The following is a 15860-nucleotide window of genomic DNA, read 5'->3' on the forward strand; positions in this document are numbered from 1 at the left end:
TGTGCGTGTGTTGCACCAGCGTGCCCTGTTCGTAAAGTGAATCTACCTCATCCAGCTAATTGCTAGCATCAAAGAGTCTTTATTTTCTTAGCAACGTGGTGACTTAAGCAACTTTTCTTTTTTTTTTTCACTTTAGAATCCCAACCCTCTCTACGGTGCCAAATAATGGTGACACTTGTTGCTTTTTTTGGGCTAATAATTCAATTACCTACCAAGAATATGAACATCGACTCTGCCGATGATCGTCCAATACCTGTTAAGGTTACACAAATGTTCAATAATGAGTGTACAACTCTTTGAGGAATGCAAAACTGCAACACAAAAAAAACATATTTAGTGAAATTATATACCATGGATGACTTGCTATTTTGGTAAAATAGGGAATTGTCTGGATATCAGTGAGCCTGTTAGGGCTGATTTATTTGTCTGTCTGATGTTTTCTAGGCAGACTTTTGTTTGTCTTCTTAAGTGTGTTTGTGTAAATGTGCTGAACACCTCCTGGTTGTTCAAGTCTGACATTGATGTCGTCCCTCTGCACTCATGAAATCCGGTTTGATTTAATGTGAATCATATTTATTTGGTCTTTTAAAAATGTTTTTACATTTTTTCTCGACTTGTTTTAATATAAAAGTTTTGTCCCTGATGTTGATGATGTTGTACAGCGTAGTCTCTCTTTTGTTTCAGTAGCACGGTTTATTGTCTGCTTTGAGTTTACAAATTCTTCTTCTTTTAGATCTTTTTTTTTTTTAATTGGACTGGAGAATGTTTTTTGTACATTTCTTAGAAATAAATATGCTTTCTCGAGTGATGTTTCTTTCTTATCTTTCATCTTATGGTTGCTAAACTCTTTTCTTCCCTTTCACAATGCAGAGCAACATGCTTTCCAACTAGTCAAACACAACCAAGGTTGAGTCAAGATTAGCTCATTTTCCTGAAGAACCGACCTTGAACAGGCTGGAGAGATGCTTTTTGATGTTACGTTCTCCATCTATAAGAATAAATCTCACAATTAACTTCACAAACTTTGGTCCTCCAGCTTCACATAGCATTCATTTATAGTTGAAGGTGATTTTCTTTTGTCCCCAACATTTTCACTTCAGTTCAATTATACCAAAAGTAAACGTGTTTCACTGATCATGTTTTGCAAAAATGTTTCTGAAGGCTTTTTCACTTTTATTATTTTTTATATTCTTAAAGTTTTCATCGTTACATGTTAAAAAAAATTGTAAACATTATTTTTATTATATATTTTAGTGTCAGTTTTCCCAAATGTAAACCTAGACTGATTATTTTCTGTAGATATCTTTCTTTTTTTATTGTATTTATTCATTATTATATATGTTAATATTGTTGATATTATCATTATTATTACTATTATTAGTGTATTTCTTTCCTTGAAGTAATTTAAAAAATGCTTTTGTTCTTAGTTTTACCAAAAGTAAACTATTCTGCGTTGCCACCACAAAAATACTGTAGTATTGTTGTGTTTACAAAACTGTCAATAAAAATTCTGATGTTCTGTAGAATCCTTACACACAGCTAATTCACTTTTGTGTTTGATTTTTATTTAAAGATACATTACTAGTTACATTCTTCAGTAAAACCCGAACAGAAACTTGCCGACACTGGCATTTTTTGTGGTGTCAGTACAGAATAAAATAATGAAATAACACACAGAATAAGCAATATATATTTAATTAATATTGTTAGTATACATCTCCTTTGAAGTAATTAAAAAGTGATTTTATTCTTAAATTGTCATGGAATAATTATTTTCTCTTTCGATCTTAACCAATAAAGCCAAGCTGTTTGAGTTTTGATCCAATCACAGTAGAGGGGGCGGGACTTAACCTTGTAAGCGGAAGCGACGTTGATCTTGAATCAGTTCTGCGCTACAACGGTAAAGTAAACAGTTTGTCGGTGAGCGAAAACGTTTGGATTTTTCCTAATAATATACGACAGAATGAATTATTCCAGAATGTGTTTTAATGAACTGTTATGCGCTTAGATCAGTCAAAGGGCACACAAAGTAAAAAAAAAGAGCTCTTTCTTTCTTGCAGAAATATTTCGTGGCTATTTTTAACCGTAGGTAAGGAAGCGCATGGTTAACACTATCTTTGTTTACGTGTTGTTATTTAGCAGCTCGCTAACTAGTGCCTGTTTGATAATAAAATTGATTTCATAGTAATGTCGAATACTTTTGGGAAGTGATACCACCAGCGGTATTTGTGGTAAAGTTCGGCTTCAGTTTCATTTGATCAAATGACGTTGGCATGTTTTTAACGTTTCTTGTTTTATTTATCTTACCTTAGTCGAATTTACGTCATTTTATTCATTTTAAACCTGTGAAGCAGCGTCTTTGATAATATTTACACCTACATTTTCCCTACAGTTAAAAGCTATCATGCTGGATGCACGTCACTGCCCCCTGGTGGTCGCTGTGCTGCTGTGCACCCTGACAGGTGTCCCCTCAGCCCCAGACCCGAAACTCCGAGAGGCTCTGATCCAGATGGAGCTGGACATGCAGACCGGGGGCAACGTGACACTGAGCGCCTTGGAGAAGATGCTGGACGCTCGCCTGTACAAAATGAAGCAGGAGGAGCACATGAGAGCAGATTTCCTTCCCAGTTTGCACTTCTTCAAAGCCAGGGAACGGATCCGGGCGAGTCCCATCTACGGCCTTCTGCGGAAAATGCCAAAAGGTAAATCAAAGTAGACGTTCCTCCTCTCAGTGCGATGCTCAATGGTTGTCGACCGTCAGGCGCAGCTCTTCACCTGCACGACCTAGCCATGATGGGCCCCGATTGGCTGCTGAAGAACGTGACGTATCGGCCGCACTGCTTCATCTGCTTCACCGACCACGAGTCCGTCAGGTTCATCTTCTCCTCCAAGGAGCCCGAGCCGCGCCCCCATTGTTCCAGGTGGACCCTGCTGGAGAAACTGAGGGCCACGTCGACCAACGTCACAGAACTGGACAACAGGTGAGTTGAGATGAAGAGGTCAGGAAATAAATCCAAGAGGATGCAGTTGAGCAGGTTGATGATGTCATCAGTCTGAAGGTGGAGCACGATTGTTTCTTATCTTCATTTTACATTGTTCTTGTTCTTTCTCTTTGTTCTTATTTTATTTTTATGAATAATTGCTGTATTGCTGTGTCTAAGTGGGAAAAAAACGATTTCCCAAAAAAGACCTCCTGAGGGATCAATAAAGTTCTAGCTAACCTAACCTACATTCAGGGACGTCCTAGATGTGAGTTCAAAGTTCATGTCTTTTATCTACAAAGTAATTTGTTCCAAAGACATGTTTGATAAGATTTCTTTTGATGTCTCACCAACACATTTATTAAAAGTCCGAAGTTTAATTATAGCAAAATAAAACTTGATTAAAATAGATTAAAATCATTGATATTTTATCATGATTAATCAAAATTAAATCTATGATTTATCTAAAATGACTGTCAATACAATACCTTTTAGAATTTATAGTGCAATTAAATATCCCTTTTCTTTCTGAACGCAGAAGGTCTTTTCAAAAGGATGTAAAAAGATAGTAGCTATGAGTTCACTGAGAGGCAGTGAGATGGAGCAAAAGAGCTGCTGGAAAGTTAGTTTGGAGTCTGAGAACGTGAAAGAGTTCGAAAGTGAGTCGGAAATAGATTTTTGTTTTGAGCTGGCACTGTTGTTTTTGTAATTATAAAGGATCGGGGAAATGTGAGTTCTTCTACTAGAGCGGATCAGAATTCTTCCTGCAGAGTTTCGTATTAAAATCATTTAAAAGTTTCCAATATTTTTTTATTTAACAGGGATTAATTCAAAATAATCCTGTAATCAATAGTTGCCCTCAGCCATTATATCAAAACCTCACAGTATCCTAATATCACATTTTAGGATAAAAGGTATAAATGAACAATTTTGAATAATTAAGCTATTTAATTCACATGAAAAGACTCACAACAAGAGACAGTAAACTTTAAGTTCATGAAGCAGTTTGATCTTTATCTTAATAACATTTAAAAACTACTGAGATGCAGGAAAACATCTGAAATAACCAAAATCAAAGTCTTTGTCTCCATGAGAATCTTTGTTTCCTTCCTCTCAGCATCCTTGAAAAGCTGACCCTCTTCACGGACAAAGACGTGGAGAAGGTCTATCCGAGCCAGAATGTGTTGTGGGACGTATTCGAGCAGGCCTTCCAAGCCACCTGGGGTCTGGTCACGTACGCCCCGGTGTTCAGAGAATACTTTTACCGAGGCCTGACCCAGTTCTACCAGGACAACGTCATGTACCTGGAACTCCGCGCTCTGCTCCCCGAGGTGACGACTTGATAAGACGTTCTGCTCTTGACCTTGAACTAACCTTCACTGAACCTCAGGTGTACGAGCTCGATGGCAGCACACATGATCGAGTCTGGACCCTGAAGACCTACCAGGAGGTCAACACACAGTTTACAGCAGAACACCCGGACTTCTTCGGAGCCCGAATTATCTTCACTATTCACAGGTGAGAGAATAAATACAATTTTAGTCTCAATTGTTAAAGAGATGCATGTTATGATAGTAATGATAGACTGTTATTAAATAAATAAATGTAATGATAGTAATGATAGACTCTGTTGTTAAAGAGATAAATGTTATGATAGTAATGATAGACTGTTATTAAATAAATAAATGTAATGATAGACTCTGTTGTTAAAGAGATGCATGTTATGATAGTAATGGCACACTTGGTTATGGAATAGATACATGTTATGATAGTAATGGCACACTTGGTTATTGAATAGATAAATGTTATGATAGTAATGGTACATTTGGTTATTAAATAGACAAATGTTATGATAGTAATGGCACACTTGGTTATTAAATAAATAAATGTTATGATAGTAATGGCACACTTGGTTATTAAATAGATAAATGTTATGATAGTAATGGCACACTTGGTTATTAAATAGATAAATGTTATGATAGTAATGGTACATTTGGTTATTAAATAGATAAATGTTATGATAGTAATGGTACATTTGGTTATTAAATAGACAAATGTTATGATAGTAATGGCACACTTGGTTATTAAATAGATAAATGTTATGATAGTAATGGCACACTTGGTTATTAAATAGATAAATGTTATGATAGTAATGGTACATTTGGTTATTAAATAGACAAATGTTATGATAGTAATGGCACACTTGGTTATTAAATAGATAAATGTTATGATAGTAATGGCACACTTGGTTATTAAATAGATAAATGTTATGATAGTAATGGCACACTTGGTTATTAAAGAGATACATGTTATGATAGTAATGGCACACTTGGTTATTAAAGAGATAACTGTTATGATAGTAATGATACTGTTATTAAAGAAATAAATGTTATAAAAGTAATGATACTGTTATTAAAGAAATAAATGTTATGATAGTAATGATAGACTCAGTTGTTAAATAAATAAATGTAATGAAAGTAATGATGGACTCTGTTATTAAATAAATAAATGTTATGATAGTAATTAAAGACTCAGTTGTTAAAGAAATAAATGTTATGATAGTAATGATAGACTATGTTATTAAATAAATAAATGTTATGCTAGTAATTAAAGACTCAGTTGTTAAAGAAATAAATGTTATGATAGTAATGATAGACTGTTATTAAATAAATAAATGTAATGATAGTAATGATAGACTCTGTTGTTAAAGAGATGCATGTTATGATAGTAATGGCACACTTGGTTATTGAATAGATAAATGTTATGATAGTAATGGCACACTTGGTTATTAAATAGATAAATGTTATGATAGTAATGGTACATTTGGTTATTAAATAGACAAATGTAATGATAGTAATGGCACACTTGATTATTAAATAGATAAATGTTATGATAGTAATGGCACACTTGGTTATTAAAGAGATACATGTTATGATAGTAATGATAGACTCTGTTGTTAAAGAGATAAATGTTATGATAGTAATGATAGACTGTTATTAAATAAATAAATGTAATGATAGACTCTGTTGTTAAAGAGATGCATGTTATGATAGTAATGGTACATTTGGTTATTGAATAGATAAATGTTATGATAGTAATGGCACACTTGGTTATTAAAGAGATACATGTTATGATAGTAATGGTACATTTGGTTATTAAATAGACAAATGTTATGATAGTAATGGCACACTTGGTTATTGAATAGATAAATGTTATGATAGTAATGGCACACTTGGTTATTAAAGAGATACATGTTATGATAGTAATGATAGACTCTGTTGTTAAAGAGATAAATGTTATGATAGTAATGATAGACTGTTATTAAATAAATAAATGTAATGATAGACTCTGTTGTTAAAGAGATGCATGTTATGATAGTAATGGCACACTTGGTTATTGAATAGATAAATGTTATGATAGTAATGGTACATTTGGTTATTAAATAGACAAATGTTATGATAGTAATGGCACACTTGGTTATTGAATAGATAAATGTTATGATAGTAATGGCACACTTGGTTATTGAATAGATACATGTTATGATAGTAATGGTACATTTGGTTATTAAATAGACAAATGTTATGATAGTAATGGCACACTTGGTTATTAAATAGATAAATGTTATGATAGTAATGGTACATTTGGTTATTAAATAGACAAATGTTATGATAGTAATGGCACACTTGGTTATTAAATAGATAAATGTTATGATAGTAATGGCACACTTGGTTATTAAAGAGATGCATGTTATGATAGTAATGATAGACTCTGTTGTTAAAGAGATACATGTTATGATAGTAATGATACTGTTATTAAAGAAATAAATGTAATTATAGTAATAAAGACTCGGTTGTTAAAGAAATAAATGTTATAATAGTAATGACGGACTCTGTTGTTGAATAAATAAATGTTATAAAAGTAATGATAGACTCGGTTTATAAAGAAATAAATGTTATGATAGTAATGATAGACTATGTTATTAAATAAATAAATGTTATGATAGTAATTAAAGACTCAGTTGTTAAAGAAATAAATGTAATGAAAGTAATGATGGACTCTGTTATTAAATAAATAAATAAATGTTATGATAGTAATTAAAGACTCAGTTGTTAAAGAAATAAATGTTATGATAGTAATGATAGACTATGTTATTAAATAAATAAATGTTATGATAGTAATTAAAGACTCAGTTGTTATAGAAATAAATGTTATGATAGTAATGATAGACTGTTGTTGGAGAAACAAATTGTATAAAAGTAATGATAGACTCGGTTGATAAAGAAATAAATGTTATGATAGTAATGACAGACTCGGTTAATAAAGAGATAAATGTTATGATAGTAATGACAGACTCGGTTAATAAAGAGATTAATGTTATGATAGTAATGACAGACTCGGTTGATGAAGAGATTAATGTTATGATAGTAATGACAGACTCGGTTAATAAAAAGATTAATGTTATGATAGTAATGAAAGACTCAGTTGATAAAGAGATTAATATTGTGATAGTAATGAAAGACTCAGTTAATAAAGAGATTAATGTTATGATAGTAATGAAAGACTCAGTTGATAAAGAGATTAATATTGTGATAGTAATGAAAGACTCAGTTGATAAATAGATTAATATTGTGATAGTAATGAAAGACTCAGTTGATAAATAGATTAATGTTTTGATAGTAATGAAAGACTGATAAAGAGATGTTGATATATTCCAGGGGAGTAAATGCAACAGTGATGAGTGATACGGTGGAAATGGCACTGAAGCTACAGAGAGACTTTCCAACATTCATGGCAGGTTTCGATATGGTGAGTTATGTCTGGACTTCTATGAAAATATCAAAGAATAAAGAAACTAGATGCTAATACTTTTTTCTCTCTTTTGCCTTCAAAAGTCATTATTCCTAAATTTGAACCAAGTTAACAGAAAACCAAACAGTTCATCGTTATTTTTTCCAATTAGTTTGTGTGAGCTGTTATTTTTTTTAAAGATTATTGCCACATCATATTGTCAAATCCTAGTTCCTCTGCTAAATGCTAATGGATGCTCTTTGTTTTGATGACGTAAGCGCTTGTGTGACGCTGGTGTTGCCAGATTGGCTGTTTTTCCTCTATTTATTTAGACCTTTTTACAGCGTGTTTTATCCTTCATAAGATGTCGATTATTTCCCGGCATGTTCAGGTGGGTCGTGAGGATGCGGGGAGACCTCTCTGGTACTTTAGAGATGCTTTGTCGATACCATCGAAGAGAGGAGTCACGCTTCCCTACTTCTTCCATGCAGGAGAGACCAGTAAGTTCATCATCAGAGTCACTCATAAACACACAGAACAAGCCGTAACATTATGACCAGCTGCAGCACAGTCTCGCTCTTGACAATTCCATCTTGAAGTTCTTGCCTCTGCATGTGTTTTGTTTCACGCTCATGTTGCGTATCCGCAGACCTGGAAGGCACAGATGTGGACCAGAACCTGTTGGATGCCATTTTGATGAACACGTCAAGGATCGGGCATGGCTTCGCTGTGCTGCGCCACCCGGTGGCCAAAGAACTGTCAAGAAAGCAAGGGGTCGCCTTAGAAGTCTGTCCTATTTCCAACCAGGTGAGAGAGTCGAACTACTGACCTTTTGACAAACATGCTGCAGAACCTAATGTATGTTTAGAATGGAACCTAAAATATGTTTATAATGGAACCTAAAATATGGGAAAATGTTTTTTTAAACTGACATTTAAGGAGTTATAATCACTTACTAGCTAGTTATTTTTAGCTGTGAGTAAACTGTAAACTGCAGCAGTTTATTGTATGTGTTTAACAGGCTAAAGGAGGGGTTTAACAGGCTAAAGGAGGGGTAGGTGATCTTGGGAAATGGTTTGACGTTAAAAATCCAACCCCCTTTCTTTAGGCTCTCCCCCTTAGACACGCCTCCAGAGCTAGTGTTTGCAGTGACGCTCTGCCGTTTACTTAAGTGTAAACAACTAATATTTTTATGCGTTTAAGTTGCTCGTTCACACGATAAAAAAAAGCTATTATCATCAAAGAGAACGATTTTTAAAAAGAAAGGAAGAACATCGTCTGTGAAAGAGTGATCAGGCTAAAAGGAGGAGAAATATAAATCTAATTTGGCAGAAACCTGACAGTAAAAACTCAAGGAAAAGTTCTCGCACATGTTTATCTAGTGATGGGTCGATGTTTCATGATACAGTGTCGCATATTCAATGGGCACTAGATGGCGCTCTTTACTCCATAATATTTTTGCTTTGATCCACTCCCATCATTTTCAAACTGAGAGCTCATAAAAATGACAACACTGTATAACCCTTGTAGCTCTGCGTCAATGTGACCCGAAGGCCTTGAAACAAATGTGTTTGTGGTATCCCTTGTTTTGTCTCTGGGTCACAACCTCCCTGGCTTCCATAAATGGAGTGGTGGAAGTCGTTCACCTTAAACAAGAGACAACACAAGGGATACCACAAACACCTTTTTGGGGCGGGCCTTCGGGTCACCTTGACCCTAAGTGGCCGTTTCTCAGTCAGACCGCAGTCGTGAGTTAAATTCTCCTCCGTGACGATCATCCAGGTGATGAAGCTGGTGGACGACCTGCGGAACCATCCGGCCGCCGTGCTGATGGCGGAGAACCACCCGATGGTCATCAGCTCCGACGACCCCGGCATGTTCGGCGCCACCGGACTCTCCGACGATTTCTACGAAGCCTTCGTCGGCTTGGGCGGGATGAGATCCAACCTGGCGACCCTCAAACAGCTGGCCGTCAACTCCATCAGGTGAGTCTGGAGTCCGAGGACGAGCGTGTGAATGAATGGTGAGACTCTTACACACTCTTGTCTTGATCTGGTCCAGGTACAGCTCCTTAGACCAGACACTGCAGGAAAAGGCTCTCGCGCTCTGGCAGAAGAAGTGGGATCAGTTTGTTTCCGAAAATGTCTTTTAAGTAACGTCGGTGTGTGTGTGTGTGATCTGTGGAGTGAGACAAAAGAGTTTGTGTTTTTCGAATGTACTCTTAATTGACGAGTAATCTTTTAAATAATCGGTGCTACTGATGAAGAGAAAACCTGGGGTGACGCAGGGATCAATACTTGGACTGTTTCGGTTTTACTCCGGACGCTCTAAGACGCTTTTATCATAAGCTTTTAAATGGCTCTGTAAAAATAATGACTGGTCTGCCTAAAACAAGAACAACATTTTTATATTCTAAGGGATTTTAACAACGACGAGAGCTTCGATGAATGTGTGTTTGCACTATTTACAAGTGGAAAAGGGAAAGTATAAAAAAGTTGATTAGATGTTTCAAATTCTAATCATTCTTGCTCATTCTTGCACACCTAGTCCTACACAACAGACCAACCATCGACCATGAACTTAGTTTGAACATCCACGCTGGTAAATGCACGTTTGTAAATTCCTGCTAAATAACCAGTGATCTGATAAAACCTTAATTTTAGTTACAGTTTTAACATATAAAAAGCAGTTTCCATAGTTTATTTTGTCCTTTATGACTCAAGATATGTATCAATTTCACCTTTTTTCTACTAATAAATGTAAATGAACGACAATCCAGGCACATGCTCTCACGCAGAAAACATTAGGACCCGATAAGAAGGTCCAAAATCAAGTTTTACGATGTGGTCACATGATCCCGAGGTCACGACGGTTCTTCAACATGAATGTAAACAATGTTTTGCACTAAAACGTCATGAACCTGCTGTGTTCGTGAGAAGAAAATGTGAATAAATGTCTGCAACAGTTTTGCGTGTCTTCGACTCTCGTCACCGGCTGGTGGTGTTGAACTGAGTGAAGAAGGTTTCGTCGATGGCTCCACATTTCATGTCCGGCCTCCTGTGGACCAAAAAAAAAAAAAAGAAGAGAGATGTTGGTGAGGAGCGGAGAAGTCGGTGATCGTTCGACTCACTGTTCCTTCAGAGCTTGAGCCAGTTGCCCGTTGGTGCTGTCCAGCTTCTTCCTCATCTGCCTGTTGAGCCGGGCCTGCTGCCGCTCCTTCAACATGGCCGCGCGGGCCGAGTCCAGCCGCTGACGATCGTGCTCCAGGTCCTCGTTCTTCTTCTCCTCCATCATCATCTGCTCGCACCGGAATTATTATCTCCTACTAAACACCGATTCCTCCTCCTCCTCTACCTTCTTATCCTCCATCTGTTGCTTCTGGAACTCGATCACGTGCTCCAGACTCTCCAGGGCCTCTTTCTTGTCGCTGCTGGGGTACAGACCGGGGACCCCCGACAAGAACTGGTACCCGTCGGCGGGCGGGAGTTCATCGAGGTTGATCATGGGTGTCGTGCTGCTCTCTGCTCTGTGTATGTGTTCGCGCCGACGCTGCTGTTTGCTCTGTCGCAACAACACACCATTTATTGTGTGTAGTTTGTATCGATGCAGGCAGAACAAGGGACTCCATTAATTCAAATGTTATCATTTATATAACTTTGATTACATCGTTAAGGTTTAACACATTCCTAAACACGTAAAATAGATTTTTAAAAATGGCTCAAATTCACAGTAAAACCAATCTAATCAATTAAACATCAAAAGAATAGATTAAATTTGTTAAAGACTTTCCAAAAAAACTGTGGAAAGACCCCCCCGGCCCAGTTTCCACAAGAATTGACCTGAACACCTCCCTTTATTTTTTAGATTTTGAACTGAAACTTAATCAGAATTTGATTATTATTATTTATTTTTTTTCAAATGTACAGTTTCATAAATGTTTCTTTAAAGTGGACATGGCTATATCTACAGTGTGTGGCCCTCATGATGTTGGAGTCAAATTGATGCATGTAGAACACATAGAAAATGTTTCTGAAAGTGAGAACCATTTTAGTTTACATTATTGCATATTTCTTTCCTATTCTCAGAATAATTTGGTCAAGTTTCAAAATCATATTTTGAAAATAAAACTTCTTTTATATCTTTTTTTTTTTATGAATGTTTTATAAATATCTTGTTTTAATATTAAAAAAAAACCTTTTTAGTTTTTTCGCCATCATATTTTCACTCTTTGATCCTCTGGATTTTTCGGCCCCTCACAAAAGTCACAGTAGATAATATGGCCCCTGACAAAATTGAGTCGCCCATCCTTAGTTTAAGTGTATATGTCATAATCTGGATTTTTAAATGTTCTTTTAAGTCTGTTTAAATGATCAAAATGTATCATTAACTTTTTTTTATATACATTTCCCTCCCCTCTGCTGTGGAGAAGCCCAAACTGCCGCAACTGATACTCAGGAGGACATTCTCTCCACTGTCTACAGGGGGCAGTAGAGGTCAAAAACTCTCTTGCACAACCCAGTAGAAAGAGAACATAAGTGGACTTTACCTAAATGTAATCCCCTCTTTCCTCCTTATTATCTATATGTGTTTTCGTTATATTTATTTCCAGACGGACGGAAGTGTAAACCCACCATGACCAGGTTACAAAGTTTGGTTGCCAGTTCGATTTCTCTCTTCCTCTCTGCCTCCAGATTCCTTAGTCGCACAAGTTCGTTGTCGATTTCTACTCTGTTTTCATCCGCCTTCAAATCTAAAAAACAAAATCAACCAATGATTCATATTTTTCAATCATCAAAACTTTTCTTTGACTTCTTACTCTCCATATACTGCTCTTGTTTCTGCGCCATCCTCTCCACCTGCTGCTGGATCAGCCACTCCCTCAGCTGCTCGTTCTGCCTCTTCTGTCGAGCCTCCACCTCCTGGTCCTCACCCAGCAGACCCGGGATCATCATCTGGGCGTCGGCGGGCTGGGTCTTCTTCCACTGGTCCGGGTCGTTCAGGTCCCATTCCCGCTGCAGCCAGCGCTGCTGGTACTGGTGCCTGAAGTTGATGATGTCTCTCTCTATCTGCCGCTGCTCTTTGGCCTGAACCTTCTGCAGGTACGACGACAGTTTGCTGTCCTGGAGCAGCTCAGCGTCTGCAAGATGACATCTTGAAATATGTCATGAATCCAGGCTGACATGACTTTTTCTTTTGCTGCATATCTCTCATTACTGAGGACCAATGTATGCATCAGTTGTTTTCAATCTTCATTTAAACAGTCTTAACGGTAACATTTGGACAAATAATTATTGAATAAAATAGTTTTCACATCAAGTTATTAATAATGCATCACTATTATATAAACTGATGGTTTTTGCCTTTAAATATGATTTTTTTTTTTTTTTACAGAAACAGACAGGTTTTTTTTATATGCAACATAATCAAAAATATGCAATTAAAATAGAAAAAATGAATAAATTGCTCTTTTTATATGTTGTGTTCAAGCGCATTCTTATTATTGTCAATTATTACAATAAATACATTTAATAAAAAGAAACAAAAATAATATTGCGTACAATATCAATATGATGGACAAATGTTTTTTATTAGAAAGAGCAACAAAAAATACGTTTATTTTGTTATGAGTTAACAAAATAATTTAGAAACAAACCTCTGACCAATTTTAAAAATATCAGCAAAGGAAATGAATATATAAATATACATTTAAACTATCGACAATACGTTTTGAAAATTCCATAAAATAGTTTTTCTGTTATTTTGCTAACAGACAAACTTTTAGAAGAAACCTAGGCGATCACATGACCTTCTTGGTGGAGTAATAAATAGGAGTACCTTTGTAAATAATGGAAAAAAAAACGTCATTCATTATTAATGATTAATATAAATTATTTATACGTAATATAGTTTTTACAAAAATACGGATTTACCATATATTCAAATCACAATTATATAGTGCAGATGTATTTATTTTCTGCAGGTCAAACAAACTCACCAAAAGCGTTTTGTTCTTGTGCCTCTTTCTCCTTCTGAAGCCTCTTCTCTTCCACTTGACCATCAAGTCCTTGCTTGTCCAACTGCACAGACGAACACAGAGTCACTCCAACATTTTAATCTCCTCGCTGCGTCAAACTTACTCCAATCGTGCGAAATTTCTCATTAAAAACTCTTTCTTTCCTCTCAGTCTCGAACCTGTGACGCTCCTGTCGTTTAGCACGAGCCACCGGATCAGCAAGAGCCTCGAAATCGAACATTTTGGCCTGAAAAAGAAGCGCAAAATAAAGTTTAGATGTTTCTCTTTCACTCCTGCCCCCTAACACAACGGTTGCTAAGGAACGCCAGCTTCGGCTGTTTCCGTTACACGTCGTTTAGTTTCGGAACTCCGCACGACACACACACACCAACAGCTTTCTGCGTGAATTTTAACAATTTAATTAAAATAAATAATACAACAGCTTGAAGACGAACCTCCTCTTTTCTAATGGAGACATAGTGACGTAGACTTTTATCTGGACAACTTGTATCCAGCTGCATCGGCATGTTTCAGTACAAACTACCCAATTCTAAGTTGAAGGGTAAATTAAAACAATTAACTGACGGGAAATATCTTCTATTTGTAGCCAACTTAACTGTCATGACTTTGAATTGGACTTTTAACGACGTGGTTCGTGCCTTTCATCCTGCTATGACGTCAGAGTCGTGATTTATAACACCTTTTGGTGTCACCTGTTGGCAGATGTAAGAATTAAATAGCTAAAATACCGAGTTAAATTATTTTTTATAAAAACGTTCAGACGGATAAATATTAAGTTATTTAACCTTATCTGCTCCAGTGAGTTAGGAGTAATCAATCAAACTTAAATGAGGGAAATAGTTTCTATGGCAACACATCAAACACAGAGTAAATTATAGAAAATGTTCTATATCTCAGTATGAGGTTCACTTAAGTTGAGAAATGTTGGTGCATGGAAACATGTTAACAAGTAATGGAAGAATAGGAAATATCCCAAAAAAAAACTCAAAATGTCAGGTGACTGTGACTCACTGCAGCAACTTCATTGTGAGGTTTCTGTGTCTGTCTTTCCTGGTGAAGAAAGAGCTGAGCCAAAAGATACAAAAGCCAAGCGAGTCTGATTATTGACTATGCCAAGGAGGTTAGCACGTCAATCAGGCTGTTAAAAAGCAACCGGTAAACCGCATTAATATCATAGACATTTCTTAGGATACGTTAACAGTGGGACCACTGTTTGGTTTTCCTCGAAATTACCATCTGGTTCCACAAATCGTTTGAAGGATTTGTCTCTCTGAGCGGAAATGTGAGCTCCCCACTTTCTTTGCTTTTTACGTGTGTTGTGTGAGCGTGTTCCTGAATGCTACGACCAAACATCGTCCCATTTAGTTAATTGAGATCAAGCATTTTAAATAATATGGACTATTATATTATAACAATTAATCAAAGGTTACACAAAACTGTTGTGTATAAGAGCAACAATAAGTGGACAAATGTCTTTTATTAGAAAAAACAACAGTTTATTAAAAAAAAACATTAGAAACAAACTCTGAGGCTTCGTAGTATTATTCCGTGAGGTTCTGTAGTATTACTTTGTTAGGCTCTGTAGTATTATTCTGTGAGGCTACGTAGTATTACTCTGAGGCTTCGTAGTATTATTCCGTGAGGTTCTCTACTATTACTTTGTTAGGCTCTGTAGTATTACCTTGTTAGGCTCTGTAGTATTACTTTGTTAGGCTCTGTAGTATTATTCTGTGAGGCTCCGTAGTATTACTCTGAGGCTTCGTAGTATTATTCCGTGAGGTTCTGTAGTATTACTTTGTTAGGCTCTGTAGTATTACTTTGTTAGGCTCTGTAGTATTATTCTGTGAGGCTCCGTAGTATTACTCTGTGAGGCTTCATAGTATTATTCTGTGAGGTTCTGTAGTATTACTTCGTTAGGCTCTGTAGTATTACTTTGTTAGGCTCTGTAGTATTATTCTGTGAGGCTCCGTAGTATTACTCTGAGGCTTCGTAGTATTATTCCGTGAGGTTCTGTAGTATTACTTTGTTAGGCTCTGTAGTATTATTCTGTGAGGCTC

The 15860-nt window shown here is 36.2% G+C and overlaps 2 protein-coding genes across 2 annotated transcripts; one reads left to right on the plus strand and one right to left on the minus strand.

The window, feature by feature from the left end:
* Positions 1-1879: 1879 nt before the first annotated feature.
* Positions 1880-10736, plus strand: ada2a (adenosine deaminase 2a). Its single transcript, XM_087798268.1, has 10 exons — positions 1880-1920; positions 2393-2702; positions 2762-2981; positions 4099-4312; positions 4372-4499; positions 7697-7787; positions 8161-8269; positions 8419-8576; positions 9552-9754; positions 9831-10736. Exons 2-10 carry the CDS (start codon positions 2405-2407, stop codon positions 9919-9921), a joined length of 1512 nt encoding a protein of 503 aa, XP_087654394.1. The 5' UTR covers positions 1880-1920; positions 2393-2404; the 3' UTR covers positions 9922-10736.
* Positions 10451-14310, minus strand: ribc2 (RIB43A domain with coiled-coils 2). Its single transcript, XM_087798269.1, has 8 exons — positions 14238-14310; positions 13907-14029; positions 13765-13846; positions 12586-12906; positions 12401-12519; positions 11124-11330; positions 10900-11066; positions 10451-10826 (listed from the first exon to the last, which is right to left on the minus strand). Exons 1-8 carry the CDS (start codon positions 14307-14309, stop codon positions 10757-10759), a joined length of 1161 nt encoding a protein of 386 aa, XP_087654395.1. The 5' UTR covers position 14310; the 3' UTR covers positions 10451-10756.
* Between the last annotated feature and the right edge of the window lie 1550 nt (positions 14311-15860).

This window comes from Callionymus lyra, chromosome 8 (assembly GCF_982586985.1).
Source record: "Callionymus lyra chromosome 8, fCalLyr1.hap1.1, whole genome shotgun sequence".
Lineage (NCBI taxonomy): Eukaryota > Metazoa > Chordata > Actinopteri > Syngnathiformes > Callionymidae > Callionymus > Callionymus lyra.